This window comes from Passer domesticus, chromosome 3 (assembly GCF_036417665.1).
Source record: "Passer domesticus isolate bPasDom1 chromosome 3, bPasDom1.hap1, whole genome shotgun sequence".
In the NCBI taxonomy this organism is placed as follows: domain Eukaryota; kingdom Metazoa; phylum Chordata; class Aves; order Passeriformes; family Passeridae; genus Passer; species Passer domesticus.
In genome coordinates this window covers 45,826,098-45,845,584 of record NC_087476.1, presented here as the reverse complement: position 1 = coordinate 45,845,584, position 19,487 = coordinate 45,826,098, and the positions used below count along the sequence as shown (strand labels likewise).

General features: G+C 34.5%; 1 protein-coding gene across 4 annotated transcripts in view; it reads right to left on the bottom strand.

The window, feature by feature from the left end:
- The window catches only part of FIG4 (FIG4 phosphoinositide 5-phosphatase), a 52,078-nt gene that overhangs the window by 15,021 nt on the left and 17,570 nt on the right, over positions 1 to 19,487 (bottom strand). For all 4 annotated transcript variants that reach the window (XM_064412897.1, XM_064412900.1, XM_064412898.1 and 1 more), the window contains 14 exons: positions 17,966 to 18,114; positions 15,948 to 16,076; positions 14,364 to 14,464; positions 13,715 to 13,877; positions 13,065 to 13,162; positions 12,017 to 12,150; positions 11,432 to 11,548; positions 10,996 to 11,041; positions 9,977 to 10,125; positions 8,301 to 8,467; positions 5,414 to 5,552; positions 2,675 to 2,733; positions 1,924 to 2,071; positions 1,030 to 1,113 (listed from right to left, as the gene is read on the bottom strand). In XM_064412897.1, the coding sequence (XP_064268967.1) occupies positions 1,030 to 1,113; positions 1,924 to 2,071; positions 2,675 to 2,733; positions 5,414 to 5,552; positions 8,301 to 8,467; positions 9,977 to 10,125; positions 10,996 to 11,041; positions 11,432 to 11,548; positions 12,017 to 12,150; positions 13,065 to 13,162; positions 13,715 to 13,877; positions 14,364 to 14,464; positions 15,948 to 16,076; positions 17,966 to 18,114 (1,683 nt within the window). The remainder of the gene's footprint in view (positions 1 to 1,029; positions 1,114 to 1,923; positions 2,072 to 2,674; positions 2,734 to 5,413; positions 5,553 to 8,300; positions 8,468 to 9,976; positions 10,126 to 10,995; positions 11,042 to 11,431; positions 11,549 to 12,016; positions 12,151 to 13,064; positions 13,163 to 13,714; positions 13,878 to 14,363; positions 14,465 to 15,947; positions 16,077 to 17,965; positions 18,115 to 19,487) is intronic.

Sequence of the window (19,487 nt, the reverse complement as noted above, 5' to 3'; positions counted from 1 at the left end):
CTAAAAATCACAGCAAAGAGCTTGAATAAAAGTGCCTGAGAAAATTATATAATGGTCAACTATTTAATGGAGTACCTGGAGACAAATTAGTCCAAAATCCGACATTCTACCAAAGCGGAAGAGTAAAGATTATCCTCAAACTACTCATAAACTCAAAATCTTAGCAGAGATAAACTGTGTAACATTGAACAGTCTTCCTGTTTATTCCCAGGGAATCAGTAGCACAAAATGAGGTTCTACTGGTGATAAGCACAGTCTACTCTCAACATTTATTCACAATGAGACCCTCAGGACAAGAGCACATGAGAGTCAAACGTTCTAGTGTTTAACAAAACAGCAAGTTTTCAGAGGAACTTATAATGCTGTGACAGCACAGTAACTACTGACAAAAGGTTTCCTTAATATGAGCTACCAAAGAGAGAATGAATTCAGGAAGATTCTGCACAGCCCCTGTGGGACACAGCAGTGGAGCAAATAGAGTAACAAAGCAGGTCCAGGATGCAAAAGCAGCTAAATGAAGCATTCGTTTGTCCAGCAACTGTTGCTGGATTGTTTTATATATTTTTATCCATAAATATTTTAATAGCATATTTTATCAAAGACAATGCTGAAATCGGCATTTATTGCTGTTTCAGAACATGCACTATTTATGAAAAATTTATCATTTTTTTAAAGACAACAAGAAAATATGCACCGCTGTCAACTCCAATAGAGAACAGAGTTGCCATTACGATGAATAGATGATAAAATTTTAATAACTTCTGTATATTATTGATAAAATCTTCTCATGAATTTCACTTTGAAGAATCAGAAAACAGAAAATATTAAACAAGTCAAATTAAGAATTCCTAGTGTCAAATAAAAATCTCAAATGAGACATGATTTTCAAAGTGTACAATTCTGCAGTATAACACCAATAAATTTTTTATTTCCCATGTAACATAGAATATACTTCACAGACATACACATAAGATTTTATATATTTTTATTACTATTAAACCAGAACAAAATTTCTGATTTCACACTTACCCTAACACAGATTTTCCAGTTTCATCAGGTTTACGAACAGTGAATGGACTTGGATCAATTCCCACATTCTTAGGCATAAAATCTCTGCCAAAATAGAAAGGAAAAAGTGTTTATCAACACAGTGCAACACATAAAATGTTTAAATTTTCTGGAAGAACCACCTCTAACATCTACCTGGGAACTAAAGAAAAAGTATAATCATAAAGATATATCAAGTTCTAACTTTATAATTTCAAGTTGATGTACACATAACCTCGGTATTTAAAAAGCTTTAGTTGCATTATTTAGTTCCATAAAACATCTACAAGTATCACCACTTGCCAAAGATGCTAAAGCATCGTGCTCCATTCCTGTGCTGAAGAGGCCTGATAACTCAGTGCTTCATACATTGTTTTCAAAATGCTGCCAACACACAAATTGGGTCAAACAGCTAAGTGAAACATAATCTGCCTGGAAATCTTTAGTCAAACCATGATTCAGATTATGCTCCGAATAGCCAGCTGACTGCTGCCAACAAAAAAACCCCAAAAATATCTGACCAGCTGTGAGAACCAGATGAAGAAAACAACTGCAAAACGAGAGCAGAACAATGAGAAAACAGTTTTGAAAGTAGCTTCTGTGATCTGAATCAACAGAGAAATGTTCATCTCTCAGGCATCAAGTGCCCAGACAACTAGGCACTCCATAACAAAAAATAATTGGAAATCTAATTGCTATTCCAACCAATTTTTTCTTAGAGTAACATTTCCATGTAGCATTGTGATTTAGTTTCAAGAACTTTGCTACATTTGAAATGACACATATTTAACCTAATAAATCAAATGCATATTTAATTCACACCAAATCACACTAAATCCATTCAAGCATTTAGAGTCACAAACAATCCCAATATACCGTGTAGAATTGGTCATTGCCAAGCAGAAGGTCTCGTCAAAACTGCTCAACTCATATGGCCTAAAAAACTCATTGTGGATATCAATTTCCTCTTCATATTTGTGGAATTTCTTCACTGTCAACTTGCGTCTGTTTTCAGCACATGTCACTGAGGGGGAAAAAAATAATCTTTTTACTAGCAATTACTGATTCTTGCAAAAATCCAATCAAACAGCAGCCTGCTCACCTAGCCACCACACCAGGCAATTTTTTTCCTACAGTCATATCCCCTCTGAGACAAGGAAATATGACATGAAGAAGATTCATTGCACATCTTTAATAAATATGCATTATCAACCACTGTAATTTGATTTCACTTCATGATGACAATTCCTAATAAAACATGCTCCACAGCACCCTGGAGAAATAAGACACACCAGCTATATTGTGTCATCTGTGACAGGAATAGGACCACCAGCACAGACTATAAATATATGCTAATAGACAAGAAAAAAAGAAAAAAATAATCAAGTGTGCCCTGGCTCACAAACGTATGAAGGTCAAGTTTTAGTCACTGAGGCAGCTCTTGCAACCACCTGCAACTAAAAAATAGTATCTCCTTGGAGGGGGAGGGGATGGAGAAGTATTTAAGAAACCATTATGGAAACACTCTTTTTTTCAGACTTGGGATCTAAAACAACTAAAAAGCATTTGTGACTAAAACTTCTTTTTCAAGATACTCTGCAAGGCAAGGAGCAAATATAGGTCCTACCTTCATCAAAAGGAAGAGGCAAATGCTTTAGCACACCTGTGGTCCACCAGTAAGTATAGCTGTACAGGAAAAACAGAAACACAATTGGTACAGGAGACTGGATCTTGTACCCAGCCCATCCATACAGTGTCACTTCAGCAAACATTGCTGAATTGGAGGGAGGATTTCAACAGGCCCCTGTCCAACTACTTTGCCCTTAAATCAAGAAATTTAAATACATGAAACTCAATACAGGTATGGACAGAAGAGTGGTTTTGCTTCATTAAAAAAATACATTTCAGGTTCCTACCTCTACAGCACTGAAAATTAATGTATTGATGCCTTAGTACATATCAAAAGTATTTATGTATTTCTCTTGTTTTGGTCTTTGGAGAGTGGGAGGAGTGGGGGGAAGGCATCCCTTCCCAGATGTTATTCAGATCCCAAAATTTAGGAAAAATGTATGAAGAAGTGAAGGTCAATGATAATAAGATCAGATGACTGTCAAAGCAGCTGACTTCTACACAAAGAAATACATTTTGATATAACAGCTGTCATAAATGTGAGAGCCATTGGCATATCTAACAGCAACATTCAAGCCCTGCTGGAAGCTCATTCAAGATTTCTGTAAAACAACAAAGGAAGTCAAGCAACATTCATAAAACAAAGTATGTTTTAGCTTTCATTCATGTTTACACATTTTTATTGTCTCTTCTCAAATATACTTTAATTTCTTATCTGATTTATTCTGATAGTTTCCTCTATTTCATTACATAGAATGAAAATACAATTGTTTTCATTGATTTTTATTTCAAATACTTGTGTATTCACAATACTGTGAGGGCTGTTATCAGTATTAATATGGTTATCTCCTACTCCTGTCAATGTAGCCATCTGCAGCAGACACAATGGGTGTATTCCCATGGCCAGGGATAGGCTTGTTAGTGGGATTTAGGAGATGGTACAGGCAGGAAAACACACTTCAGTTTCAAGAACTGTGTATATCCTAGACAATAAGGAATGAATTATGCCTGATGGCCCTGCCTCTTCTCAAGGTACCATGCTAGTAAGCAATTTTCTCCACTATCTTCAGAAATTATGTGCACACCCAGTTTTGTTGCCTGCATAAATGATAAGTTACATGGCAACACAAAGTCTTCTTTTCCATATTCCTTTCACGTGAATCATTAATTATATAGAAGTAAGATATGAACCTTATTAAATATCTTCCTCCTGATGAGGAGGCAATTACAATATAGGAAAAGCACAGATAGTCAAAGGAGTTTCCATGACAGGAGACATCATCTTCTCCTATACCCTTGATTTCATTACGAGTGTCGTTATTTGTTTTGCTGCTGTGCCCAAGGAACCTTAAAGAGGCACTACACAGACAGGCAGGGAAAAGTGACACAAAGAACTTGTCCAAATGTTTGGTAGAAACAAAAAATCACTTAGAGGAGTTTTTTTTTCACATATTTATTTCACCTAGTTATTACAGGAAGGTGTCATTTTATTCACATAATGAAACATCTTGATTGTATATTATAACTGTTCAGAAGAAATTCTGGTTAGAATGAAAGGTAAAAATAATTAACAAGCAAATTAAGCGTAACAATATTTCTTTTTAATATTCCACCTCATTTGAGAACAGTATGTGTGACAAATAAGAGATGGCCTGTTTTAACAGAGTAACAGATGAAAGGGAGACAAGAACATTTGCATATTTGCAATATATCAGCTGAATTAATTTTAGACATACAATAATGTTCAGAACAAGTAGTTGAGAAAATTAATATTGCATGTTTAATGTATGCCTGAAATAGCACTTGGTTGTATGGCTCATATAAGCTACCTTTAAGAGAAGCCTCAGGAGACAGTACAAGAGGAGTGGAATTCAGAAAGAGCCATATCATGCGCCAGCTGCTGCAACAGGTTAACACAACAAGCAGCCAACAGGGACTGATCACACTGGTTAAACAGCTGCAGTTTTGCCCAGACAAAAATCTAAATGCAGATATTCACATCTGTCATTTGTACTAAAGGGCTCTATAGCTCACAAAATGAATAAAGATAAAACCAGCCAAAATCCTAAGAGATTGTTTAGTTGACAAATTGAGTACTGTCCGCTTTGTTAAAATGGATTTTTTTTAAAATACACAGTATTCATAGTCTTAAAAAAATAATTTCCCTCTGTGAAGCAATTGAATTACTTTAAAATTTTATACTTTATTACTTCTGTATATTACCATGCAACTACAGTGGAATGCAAATGCAGAAAAATAGTCTTCAAAACAGGTTAGACATAGGCTGGAAGGAAGGTAGAAAATCATGGGTTTCTTGGTATGCACAGCTGCAGACTAAGTGCAGTATATAGAAAAAGAAATGTTATTCTTTTCATATAATCTTAAATTCAACCATTATTAAATCTGACAATGAAGAATGCACCTACATATTGCTTAATGAAACTGTAGTAACTGTAGTTCAGTACAACACTGAAGCATTTTACTGAAGGATAGAATTTCATACGAAATTAAACTTATTTTTAAGTACCACAGGAAAATATACTAAAATCATTTGAAATACCAACATTCAGCATTTTTTGGTAATCTCTTGCAGGTGTTTTTTAAGCTTTTGTATAAACATAAAAAACAGTAAGCAAGTTATTGACAGACTGGCCTAATTATTTGGTTAGCAATGTATATCTTTTACAATGTATTAGAGCAATACAAAAAAACCCCCAAAAATAAAACAGCAAAATACCTTTGCCTGGTCTGTGACAGACTGAGGGTGTTCTTGTGATGCAAATAAAAATCAGTGGGAAGTTCCCAGAGATGTGGCTTTCCTTCTACAGGCTTGAACACTCCCAGAAAGAGATTGATAGAATCTTGCCTGTCTGCATCTGTTAGACAAGAGGCACACTTAACACCAGGAGCACAGCACAGCTCAAGCCCATTCAGACACTGCTTCTCTTTGCTCCTCAGAGTGTCTGTGTCCTGTGACTGCTGCAGGGCCCTCTGGGCTTCAAGCAGCACCATGGAACTTCATTTACAGCAGAGCTGCTACACTGCAGGGCACGTGGGGCTCGTACCAACACTGCCTCTTCCCTTGGCTTCTCCCCCAGGCTTGGCAGGAGTCGGACCTCACACTGCAACTCTGTCTTCCACATGCGTGCATGCAGCACATGCATGGAGTAAGGCATGTTTCAGGAAATCTGACATATCTTAGTGAATTTACTGCAGCCTAAATAACTGAAAAATGACTTGATGAAATTAAACAATATCCATACAACACAAGTTTCCAACAAAACATACAAATGATGAATTCTTTGGGATTTTCTTGCCAATACATAGTAAAATGATTAAATTTTACAAACATCTTTTAGTAATTTGGACTTGTTTCCTGTTGGTTTAAATAATCAATTTAGCTTGTCATATTCTAAGCTCCATCAAATTATCACTCAATACGTGTCTTACTTTTTCTCATCCTTACAGCTTAATTAGTAGTAATTATCCTAAGAGCATTGAGGTCAACAGATGAAAATACTTTCTCGTAAGACTAGATTATTTTTAGATTCATGTACTTTAATGATCGACAAGAAGTAATGTGTGGCTAAGAGACATATTTAGGAAGCAGTGATAGTAGGCCTCTTCCAACCCTGCTCTGAATCTTACATACTGTATGACCCCAAGGGAATCACTAAAATTTTATGAGTCTGTTCAATTCAGGCACATAAAATACACAAGCATTAAAAAAATGTTTCTCAGATCAGAAACACAAGCAAAGGCTGATTCATGAACTAGCTAACCCTCAGATTTTTATATGCATTTTAAAGGATATATGATTGATAGCAACAATAATAAATGCAGTGTAGCAAATCAGCATCTTGTTCTAAAACTTTCCTTTTTCTCTGCTTTCTTAGAAAACTTAAAGAATAAAATTATCTCTCTCAATGTGCCACATTAACAAGCTAGTTGTTGCCCTCTGAACAGGCAGTGTTGGACAGTGAACCTTTAAATTTCATTGAAACAAATATTTTAAAACTCCATACTAAAAATGCAACAAAGTAAATATGACACCAAATCTTACATTTCAACAATGTCATCTTCAAACACAAGGAAAGCACACAGCACCAAAAATATTTGCCTCAAATGGGATCAAATACCAAAATCATAACTAAATTGGGGAAAGTGTGCAGTACCTTTAAGAAAATTTCATACAAGGACAGTATTGACTTCAGTAAAGACTAATGTCTGTGTATTTTCCTACAAGTTCATTGAGATGACATGATGGACTTTATTTCTAAATTTTTTCTTCTTTTTTAATATCTTTTTTAGAGCACATTCTTTTATTACTAGAAGACATGCATATCATGACTATACTTGCAAGCAGACCACATTCCCAAATGTGAACCTAGAACTTTGCTCAGATTTCTACCCAACCATTTCAGTGGCTGGCATAAACAGCTCAGAGATTTGTTCCATCTTCTATGTCACAGTACAGGTGACACTGCAAGTGTGCTACATTTGGCTCAAAAGAATTGATGAAGCCAGACTTTATTGCCAATGCAAACAATAAGAGACCACATTACTGAAATAACAATTTCTCCATTTCCCATTTAGTTTGGACAAATATGATACACAAATTATGTGATTTACATTCAGAAAAGTTACTCTGAATGGTGCACTCTCAACATTGTTATATACACAAAAGCAATAATTTCAGCCAAAGAAAACAGAGATTACGGAAGTATTTCTAGCCATTGTCCACCTCACTGTTTTAAAGTACACAGTCTCTAAATAATTGCAGTCTGCTAAGACAAAGAAAAAATGGTGCTTCCACCCTTGGCTATGCAACTTTTGTGAGAAAGAGTAATAGAGGACTGACAGAATATTTATAACATGGTAGCATTCAGTGTTTGCACTTCTGACTTGTCTTAGACCGTCCTTTGATCATTCTTTTAGATCTTTTGTAAGACTTCTAAACATAAAACAGTTGTTTTTTTATTTTTCATAAGATAAGGCTCAGCATTTTTCAAAGAAGTTTTCCCTTAGCAATGTTGCCCAGAGGAAAGTAGAACACTCAGTATTCAACTAATCAGTGTTATGAGCTAATAAAGAAATAAGTTAATATTTTACAGCTTAACTGAAAAAATTTGCTTTTTTACTTGGTTTTTGAATTTAATTTTGCCTTTTCTACCACAGATTTAACAGTTTGTAGTTCCTATTTACAAAAAACAATTACACGCATTACAGCTGGCTTTGTTTTGAGCTCTCAGAAACAACACAAGAAATACTCCACATGAAGCCTTCTACCCGTATTTAGATTTACCAGTTTCCTTATATTTGCTGAAGACATTCTGTCCAACATTTTAAAACTCTGCAACACCTGCCTGCTTCTCTACTGATCTACAAATGTCACTGACAGATGCAGTGCTACATGTGTGCATTTTCTAAATAAAGGGCTGCATGCAACAACACAGGATAAATAAATAAATCATCAAATCAGAATACCTATTTGAGATATTACTAAATTATTTGGAAATTATAGTATAGAGGAACTCTGTCATAAGGTTATAGTGTAGATTATTGAAACCTCATGAGTAAGATGTTTTGCAAACAATGGCTTGAAAGAAAGCACTTAAATTTACCTGAGAAAGCATTACTGTAGTATCTTGAGAGTGTCTGCATAATATCTTTAGAATGCTGAGTCCATGGGGCAATCTTTCTATAAGTTTTTACTCTGTGGACAAGCTGAGAGCCTCCATACTGCAGAGAAAGTGTGTCCCCATGATCTTCATACAATTCTTCAAATAATCTGAAGGAAAAGCAAAATGTGTCATCTATGAAACTTTTGAATATAATTTTTTAAGAAAAGATATAATAGAATCTTTCTACAAGTGCAATACAATTTCTTCACCTTTATTCAGATAAATATGTGAAAATTTTATTCAGACATAATAATTACTGAGAAGGTTTAGACTTAGAGATTTTCATTACTTTTTGACATAAAAGCAGAGATTCACACAGAGCATGCAGTTCTGTAGATTCAGGAAGAAGATTAACATGTCCTACTACTTAATGGGGAGAAAATAAACTATATATCTTCACTAATCAAGGCATTTTTAATGCATTAAAAGGACAGAACACATCAATATCTCAAGCTACATTTTCTGCTAAGTATACCAGGAATGAAATTAGCACAACTTTCCAAAAATCTCTAGTTACAATAATGATGAAACAAAGATACAAAATGAATAAACATGACTTGTAAGGAAAGTGTATGGCAGTCAGGTAACATTTGCTGGAGCTGGAAAATCTTGATGTAAGTAGAAAGCAAGAAGAATTGGCTAAGAATTGACTTGAACAAGGAGAGCTGGCTAAAAAGTCCTCTGGCATCAAGAAGTTGACACTATCCAAACTGGGACTAGTCCAAATAGCAAAAATTAAACAAGCTTCCAATCAATGACAAAAACAAGACAAAAAGAGGCTATCTTAAGGAGATGGTGCTCAGTCTAAAAGATAAGAGACTGGAAGGTGCTTCTCAGAAATGGAGACTATGGCCTTGCTTGAGCAAGATTATGACAAGGATGACATTTTGCTACAAAATACTGGCAGTTTAGTTAAGAGGCAAAAAAACCCCAAACCAGAACAAAACAAGCCCCAACACCTCCCCAGGTGAAATGAAATGAAAAAGGGAATGAAAAAGTAAGTTAAGCAGCTTAGCTCACCCTGACCCCCAAAGCATTTCAATACAAATGCTGGGTTTTCATAAAGAGTTTGAGGATGCTTGTATAAGTACCATCGACATTTGATCTGAAAGAACAATCTTGCCAAAAAACTTTTCTTCAATAAATCAAAAACCATGAAATCTTCCCAAAGAAAAAGTAGGAAATAGCAAGGTAAGATGTACTTCTATACAATTATCAGTTTGGCATTCTCCATGAAAGTATGTATTTCAGTTTTCACTCTCAGTCAGCATTTTGCCTTAAGCAATTGAAACAAGTGTAAAAAACTGGGGCAGAGGTTTTCTTAAATTTATTTCAAAGGAAAACACATCTCTAAGTTTAGGCATATAAAAAGGATGAAGTCAAGCACTTACACCATAAGACTGATTAATATTCTTTTCTGGAAGATCGAACTTTCAGCATGACAGGATTTTCTCAAGATTTCAAGTATCAAAGACATTTTAAACTTGGATGAATAAACATGAAATCATTCCAGCAGAAATAACTGTACGCTTCTTCTACATGGACATAATTCTCCATAATCTCTTGACTCAAAATTAAAAATTCAAACCATGACACACTCTATTAATCTATCTTACCTTACAGCATCTGTATCAAATTGTAAATTTGGTTTATCAATCAATCCCAATGAATACAACTGGTAGGCCAAAGCACATTTCCCCACCATAAACTGGGCTGTGTTAGTGCGATCTAAACAGTCCACACAGTTGGTTCGGAGGACTCCAGTCTGGTAAAGCAATCCAAGTAAGAGATTTATCTTAATCAACAAATTACTACACTTATGATTATTACTTTTTTTACTGCTAGCTAATTCTTATCAAATCTCAAATTATGTCAAATTTTATCTGCTCTGCTGTTTGTCCACCCTCAACAAACATATCCCAGTGATCAGCCAGTACAGGAATGGTCACATGTTCTCTAACTTGCAAGAAATACAAAATTATGAATGGCAAGTATAATCAAAGCAACTAATGCTTCTTAAGAATAAGCCCTGTGTTCAGAGAATGTAACTGCAACATTCAGGTATAAATTTGATACTGTATGGTTTGCAGTTTAGCCAGTACTTATCTGACCTTAAAGGAAGACATGTTTCTAGTTTTACTTTCTTTTAGTTATGGAAACTGTAACAATGTACAGAATATTCAGCACTGGTGAAAATGTCAGTAACCCACCTTCATGTGTATGAATATGTTAGCAGGGTTAAGTATGTGCTTATCTTATGTGCTTAAGTATGGTCTTCTGTAGAACATTTTATGACACAGTTTGCTAAAATGCTGGTTTAACTTTCACTGCACTGGTAACATTACAGACTGAACAGTAATGGAAACCAGTTTAAAATACAAACATTTCTCAGACTAAGTCCAGCAAAGATGCAATTCCAACACCACAAGGTTTTGGGGTACCATGCAAGAACTTAAGGCCCTAATTCCCAATTAGATTGCTAGGAATGACAGCCATAATAATATATACTATAAATATTAATTTAAGAGAAGTCTGTGAGTGACCAAACACGCATTTAAGTGAAATGATTGACCATTCTTTGGGAATGCTGACCTACATTACTATAACTATGAACTAAAAAAGTATATTTTAGTACCTGCAAGCGACCAGTGGAAACAACACAACCTCCCAGTTCATTCCACCTGAAAAAGAAACAAAACAGAATTACTTTCAAATTATTTCATAAAATATCAGATTGTATCATGTATTGATCTACTCAGTGACAAATAGTTACTTCTGGATTTTCAGCTACTTGAGACTTCATCTGCAGCAGTCTAAGCAAATGCAGTTTCTATTTTTAAAAAAAAAGTTTTAAATTTTGTATTTATAAAACCATAAAATCCACTGGTTAACAACAAACTCAGTAGCATTTAGATTACAATTATCTTATTAATATGCTTCAAAAGAAGTCACTTAGTAATTTCCAAATTAATAAGTCTTAAAATAACAAATAATTTAATAAACATAGAAATTCCAAACAGCTTTCAAAGGAATAGGTGCTATTCATTATGCACCAAATAAATTATAGGTACTTTTCATCTGGACGCAAGATGCTGCAGTAGGAATCAGGTCGATTTACAAAAAATCCAGTTTTCTTCACTACACTTTCTGCAATCACATTCAGTCTGTCAAGGACGTTGCAAAGTTTGCTGAGGAGAGGGGGGAAAAAAAAGAGACAGTCAAGATACATTAATACTAAAAAAAAAAAATAATCTCACTACATGAAAAGTTTTTTCATAACAAAAATTATTTAAAAACAGGCCCATATTACAGCTTTATTAATTCAACAATAATTATGTCCATGGTTTTCTTAGATTTTACAGAAGAGAGAAACTGAATGCATCTGAGCAATTTTGCTTCTTTTTGATAAAAAATATTACATAAACTAGAAGCAGAGACATAAAAAAACCCTAAAACTCCTTGATTTTTACATCACACAGATTTTTTCTGACCAAACTTTCTGTGATTCAAAAATATGAATGAGGCAGAAAAGGATGTATGATAATCCTGATTCACATTCCCTTGTTTTGTTTGCAAGTTGATGCTTTGTTCAGTAACATTTGCTTCCATATGTGCATTGCAGCTACAAGTACTAGTACAGACAAGACTTTTTCTACCTTTTAGTGTATTTGGCCATATCCCAGGGTATATATATGATTGCATGCTCTGGGGGTAAGAACTGGTTGAGGTATGTCACAGCAGCAACAAGTTCTTCACTGAGAATCCTTTCATGCTTTCTTTTTTCACGTTCCTTTAGCAAAAAGAAAAGGAATTTAACATCAACATTTTCATTAACAAACCTATATAACCCATACACATGCACACGTACATGTATGAATATATAATGGAAATCAAAAGAGGAAGCTGTAACAGCAGCAGGCAGTTCTTCATAAATAGTACAATTAAAATAAGAACAGAAAAGGTAGAAAAATCTGAACACTCTAGGTTTTAACAATCATTTTGTATTAGTAGTAGAAATCACCTGTTTTAACTGTGCATAACCATTGGCTGAAAAATGGTATGCTGTAAGCGTAAAGAAGAAAACACAGAAAATAACATTACATCATAAAAGTTGTAAAGTAAATGAAGTGAAGAACTACAAAAGAGAAGCAAAAGCACAGGCATATATTCAATTGTGGAATATAGGAGGACAAAAGGAAATTCTCCATTACTGGCAGGAGATGGCAAACAACAGCTCCCATCTCCCAGTCTTGCAAAAATTTTTGAAAATTAGAAGTGTGTTGTTACTGCCTGAATATAACATTGGTTTTCATAGAACCACAGAATGGTTTGAGTTAGAACAGACCTTAAGGTCATCTAGTTGCACCTTCACTTTGAATGGAAGCATACTATTTCAGTAGTTTTTAGTGCTAAATTAAATTTAGTGATAAATTTATTTGGACTTAGATCTAATGGGTAATAGCAAAAACCTGAATAGAACAGTGAAAGATTACTGTAAGAAATCTCTAAATATGGGAAATTTGGTTTTTGAAGAGCTGTAGTGGAGGCAGAGTTATGTACCATATCCTGCAGGATTTATGAAGAAAATATTCCACTTGTAAGCTAATATTAGTTTTAGAACATAACCAAAATTACACAGCAACTCTACAGAAAGAAGCATAATATTAAAAATTAAACACATAGAACATATTCAAAATATTGTACCTTCACAAGATTCAATATAATAATGGGAGAGCCAAATCTCTGAAGCATTTGGTCGAAGTGAAGAGCAGCAACGTGTGCATAAGGATCGGCTTGGTCCACTGAAACAAACATAAATTGAAGATGATAAGTGAGCTGTAGAATTTTCCCTTAATAGTACTCTTCAGAAAAGATGCATTAATTCTCTGGTAGTAATGACACAGTTAAATACTTTCCCCTCTTTTCATGCAAAAGCTGTTAAAAAATATTCCCTTTGCCAAATTGTAGGCAACTTCTTAAATTTTCATGAAATGCTTATACAGAACAATTATTCTGGCCCCATTAATCTCAGCCCAGACATCTTCCACCATTTTCAACAGGTTTAATATTTTATCCACAATACTAAGATCAATGTAGCTAACTTCACACACAAAGTACCACAAAGAAAGCTCACATCTTCAAACAGGAACCTTTCCTATTTAATTTCTAAATGTAAAGTTCTAAGACGGAGATTTTTTTTCTTAATTTTTAACTTTGAATTATGGTTTCACAAAGCACAAGTGAAGAGACAATTTGTTTCATTTCTGCAAATTCAGTTTTCACTTATTCTCTCAGATGTTCCTTTAGGACACAGCACTAACCATAATCTATCACAAAGAATAATTTGTACACACGTGTTATGGGTGGCTTAGGCATCATAGTTGAAATATCTTGAGACCAGTACAGAGGGACAGACCCTCGAACCTGAACATAGGAAGAATAACTCCCCGCAGAAAATGACATAACTGAAGCATCATAAAGTATTTGTTCAGTTTCCACTTCATTAGCAACATCTCCCTAAACCAAACAGAAATACACATATGATGTAGACATGACATTCAAAGCTGCATGCAGTACAGAGAATTGATCATTACAAACAGAGCACAATTAAACTGTGAGACACTGAACCACAGTTTTGAGAGCAACACCAAAGGTTAAATTCCCATTTGTCCCAAATGAATATTACTATTTTTAAAATTTTTCCCTCAGTTTGAGAAATAACATTATCTCTAAGAGTAAAAAATCAAAACAAGTGCTGAAAAACCAAGTGGCAAAAATCAAAACAATTTAGAACTATTAAATCTATTGTTTTAGGAACAAGTTTATTATGCCAATGAAAAATGTAATGATACTATCATAATGATAATATCATCTAATAGCAAAATTTATAGCCAAACCCTTAACAACCCTCCAAACCATTTCAGCTCTTCAGTCAGTCAAGTTCAAGCTTTCATACTGGGGAGGGGCAGGAGGAAACAACTTCTAAAATCATATTTGATTTACCTCAGAGTTTGATCCTCGTTTCAGAAAACGTGTTCCAGCAAATTTGCTTGATCTTCTGGCTATGAGAGTGACATATATAGGGCGGCCATATATTAACAGTTCTTGAAAGAGAAGTTAAGGTTTACATGTCACATGCAATTTTTTGCTCACTTACTTTACGCATGCAAAAGTAAGGTCTAACAAAAGTGTATGAAACCTGTACATCTGATTTACTAAAATCACCTTAACAGTGATATCACTTCCAGACTTATTTTGCAGCTGGAAGAGAACATTGCCCTTTCCAACAATCCGTTTTAAGAATTTGAAAAGCAAGTCTACATTGCAATACATCACCCACTTTTCAGAACCTACAGAAGAGAAGCAGCCTTTCTATTTTATGAAATGACAATGGAGATGAAATAGATACAAGATACACTAGCACTGCAAATGCTGCCTTTGTGAATATTTGGATTAAAACTTCAGAGCTTCCTTTTCAGGTGAAGTATATTAGTCATCCTCTAATTATTTGTTTGGAAAAATATACAAATTTGCAACCACTTAAGTAACAATAACTGAAAGCCAGAGGCAAACACACTATGGATGCAGTGATGGTTTTTTTACAATCTTTTTCCATTTTACTAAAACCAAACAGAATCAGAGCCTAGTGTGACTATCATTGCTTCCTCAGCGTTAGGGAGGCACAAGAAACAGTTAAGAAGACATTTGCTCACTCCTGCAGCTGCAGGCATAATGTTGGTGGTGAGATCCACCTTTGATTAAGTAAGATCACAAATGAAATAGTGGCATACAAAAACAGATCTAGCTTTTTGTCTGGTGACTAAGCCAATGATCAACAGTCTTACAATCATAAAAAAGCAAAATTAAGTTTTGCAGACACCACTAACGTTAACTTCATAATTGTATTTGCTTCCCCAGAAATTTTAAGCTAACATGATAGTGTTGGTGAATAAAACAGTGTCTTTGTAATACACTAAATTCTTAACACATAACCTGACATTTCTTTGGACTGTGATATGCATTTGGACCTTTGCTCCTCCTGCTACAATGTACATAGACCCTTTTAACCATTTAAAATAGTATATAGTCAAGAAAAGAGACTTTCACGTCCTAGTGCTCCTCACACAACAGGGCTGAAGTTCCATCATTGTCTTCAACATAAAGACAGTAAACACAAGAATTTCTGCAAATCTCAGTGACTAAAAAATGTTTTAGAGAAGATTAGTAGGAGAGCATTTCTATGGCAATGTCATGGCTTAAACATATCAGTCAGCAGTTCAGTTCTCCTTTGCTTTTCTCCCTTTCCTCAAACATCTGCGAAAAAATACAGCTGAGCCTAAAAATCCTCTCAAGTTCTTTACCATTAAACCCCACACTTATAAACAGAACCTCACTGAAAAGGCAGTCTACCTGTCTTAGGGTGCTCTTACAATAACTATATTTCTTACTTGGAAAGTCATGAAAATAAAACCCAAATCATAAGTATAAAATAAAGTGGTACTTATATGACAAAGAAATAATTCAATGTTCAAACAGGGTTTTTTCAAAATTGATAAACCAAAATTCATTACAACAGTAGAAGGATACTTGATTGCCCACAGAATCCATGAATAATATACAGGAGCCAGTCACGATGAACAGCATCTCTTACTGCTTCCAGAAGCTTGGCATTCCACACGTACTTCTCGTAAGGCTTACTGCAAATCCCAAATACACCTAGGAAGTTGTTACAGTGAAAATGCATTAGCAATTAAGAAACAAGCACACCTGCTTTAAAATCCAGGACATTGGATCTTTGTTCTGATTTTCCCTTCACTGCACCTCAGTGTAGCATTTACTTGCATCCTTGAGGTTTGCTGAACACAGATAATTCCAGGAATATGCTGAAGTCCAGCCTTTATGAGGATTTGCAGTTTTTCTGGAGTTGCCAGTCACTGTTGTGACTGAGTGCCTTCATGCAGAAGTTACTGATGTACTTCAGTATTGAAAAGAGATGTTTACAGAGTAGTATCAAGGGATTTGATAACAAGAGAAATAAAGTTGCGAATTCCTCCATACAGGAGAACTTATAAGTTTCTCAATTCTGCATCACCTCTAATTACCTACTAGGTTCTGGAAGATCATGAGCATCAATCCTTTTTCACACGATTCAACAGTTTTCCTTATTTGCACTAACGCAAAGAAACACAGCTATTGTAGACCTACAAGTTAAAATTCTGTTTCTGATATATCTGGAATCAGAGTCTTCTATTCCAAATATCAGGTCCAAGATGACAACTGTCACTGAAAGGTGGTAGAGGGAATTGAATGAATCTGAAACTTAGAAGAAATAAGACAAGAATTCTACTGCTTGTATTTTTTCACCCTTTTTTCAAATTAAGTTTCTGACAGGAAGATTTATATTGTAGCACTATGAATGCCAATTATAGCAGACAACTACAGCAGTCAAGTGTTCCACTGGACGAAAAAGGAGTTCTTTTTACAGACTGCAGATGAAAATGCAGCTGTTAAACAAACTATTGCTACCTAGACCCAACTTACTGTAAGCCCAGGGAAAACTGACGTAACAAAAATATTTTCATCAAGGAGTTTAGACAGTCAGGAGAAGCTGGTCACAAGCACTTAGCCAGCAATTTTTTCTCTTTCTTACTACTAGCAGCATTACTTTGGTGAGAATTAATTCTTAAATGACAGGTGGCTATTTGTTACACATATTCTATGATTATACAGGTGAGTAGCACACAGAGCTGATGGGGTCAAGGTTAGGACATCTTCATCTTTGATTGTTTTTACAATGACATAGTAGAGATGGTGCCTTTGTAAGAATTCCTGAGGGATCCTCCAGATTAGAGTCTTTGCAGAAGACGAATTATTGCTCTCTTCATTCCTTATGGTCCTTTCTGATATTGTAGTATTTGATAATCAGCTGCTGGTATTATGATATATATGACTATGTCACTAATATCTTTTTCTTGGGGGCATGGGGGTTTCATTCAACAGAATAAAATTAAGAATTTCAGAAGAAACTTTCTCTGTGTGTGTGTGCACGAAGAAAAAGGAAGAGAAAATAGTTTTTCTCTCTGGCTGCTCATCTTTATACTCTTATGAATACATTAGACCCAAACTGAAGGCTGAAGTTTCCAAATGAAATGAGTAATTTTTCTTATGTTTCTTGATAGGGATTACTACAGTAAGATGATGCTAATTTCATAAAGTTCCTCTGTTGTCAGCATTCTCCAATATAAAACAAAAAAAAATTATTGGTACTTAATCAGTTATTGAATCCCACTCTCCTTGTAACTCATTCCTGTTGGGAGACTCAAAAGTCAGTTGAGTAATCAATTGCTGAAAAATGTCAGCATGCTCAGTCATCTTCCCCAGTTGCACTGCAACTTAAAACAATGACTACACACCTCTAGAAATCACATTGTTCACATTGAAATGTATTTGGCACTTCACAAAATCTTTTATTAACTCACAACTGTTAGGACATTACTGACCAACAACAGAAGACATGAATGTTTCTCAAAAGTAAACCTAAGTGGAACATATTTTAAATACACTCATGACCAAAAACATCAGTTTAATTAGATGTGTTTTCTTACCACTTCCCCCCTGTGTTGAAAGTCCTTCATCTTCAAATATATCAAAACTCTCTTGTCGGGTCTGGGTTGTTTCAGTTTTTAGTGTCTCAAGTGGCATTCTCAGGACAGTAAGATTATACTGAAGGGAGTGAGACAGATCATAGCTGTAACTGATAAACAGTTAACATTTATTAATAATTGTAGATGCAGAGGAATTTTCTGAAAGCCCTTACTTTCCATCCGTACTTATATTTAACACAGTATTATTTTAAAGAAAAGACTTCTGAACAACAAACAAAGATTCTGATTCTATAAAGGCAAATTATACAAATGATTTCCAAAAGAAGCTTTACAAACTGTTTACAGTTTACAAAGACTGAAAAAGTGTTTACAGTCTTCTTTTAACTGAAAACTAAACATATCTTTTGAACAAAGCCTATCAAGAAGCTTAATTCACCATGTCCCAAGAACCATTCCAGAGGTTTTTAAAAAGCTATTCCATCAGAAATATCTATATATATTGACAACCTCATTTTTCTGATATTTAAGTGCTGCTACTTTCTAACTGCTACTTGAACTCAAAACAGCCAAAAAACTGGTCCACAAAAATGGTATTTGTCCCCAAATTTATGATGGCAGCACAGATGTATATTAAGGCACTGGCTGCTGAATAAAGAAAAGGGTTTTTTTAATTAGTTCCATAATTGTTACAAATTTTCCACCTCGTGTCTCTTTTACTAACACTCTATACTAATGGCTAATTTTTTAAGCTACTAGGCTTCTTCCAAAGGAGAAACCAAAGGTACACTACACTTAAAATCACAAATACTCCTATATTTCCATTTTAGTCTAAGACAGCATCAGTGCTTACTGGTCTTCATGTAAGTTCTAGATATTCATTAAAAATCTAAAGAATTATTTAAACATTAGACCTTTAGATTTATCACTAATGATAAAAAAGTATAACCCATGCATCCACATATTTCCATAATAATGTCCTGACCCATCTGTTAGGGGAAAAAAATTTCTGTAACATGCTCTGTTTGCATATAACAGAACCTTTAAACAGTATCCCAGTTAGAGACATGTTCAGGCTGTTTCCCCCACTCTCCTCTTAGACCATATGTTTTCTTATAATTGATTTCTAATTTTCTTCAAGATTTATATAAAAATCATGCAGAAAAATGTGTTATGTTTTCAGCCAAGAACAATTTAAATGAAGTTGATAGATTAAAAGGATTTTGAACAATAAGAAAGAATACTAGTATCATGCTATGTTTCTCCTTTTGAAAGTGAAAATTAGGCTGAATATGCAGTTTAAACACAGAGCACAAAAACACTTTATAAAAGAATTATTTTAATGAAAAATAAAATGAAACCAGTAAATTATCTGTCAGTAGGAAAGTTCATTTATGCCACACAGGATTTGTGCCAAAACATACTTTTGTATAAGTCATTCACTTACTCATTTTTTTCTGTAAAAGAAATTTTATGTATGTAGTTTATCTTAATTCTACAGTTTTAGCTTGGAGAAAATAAGTCT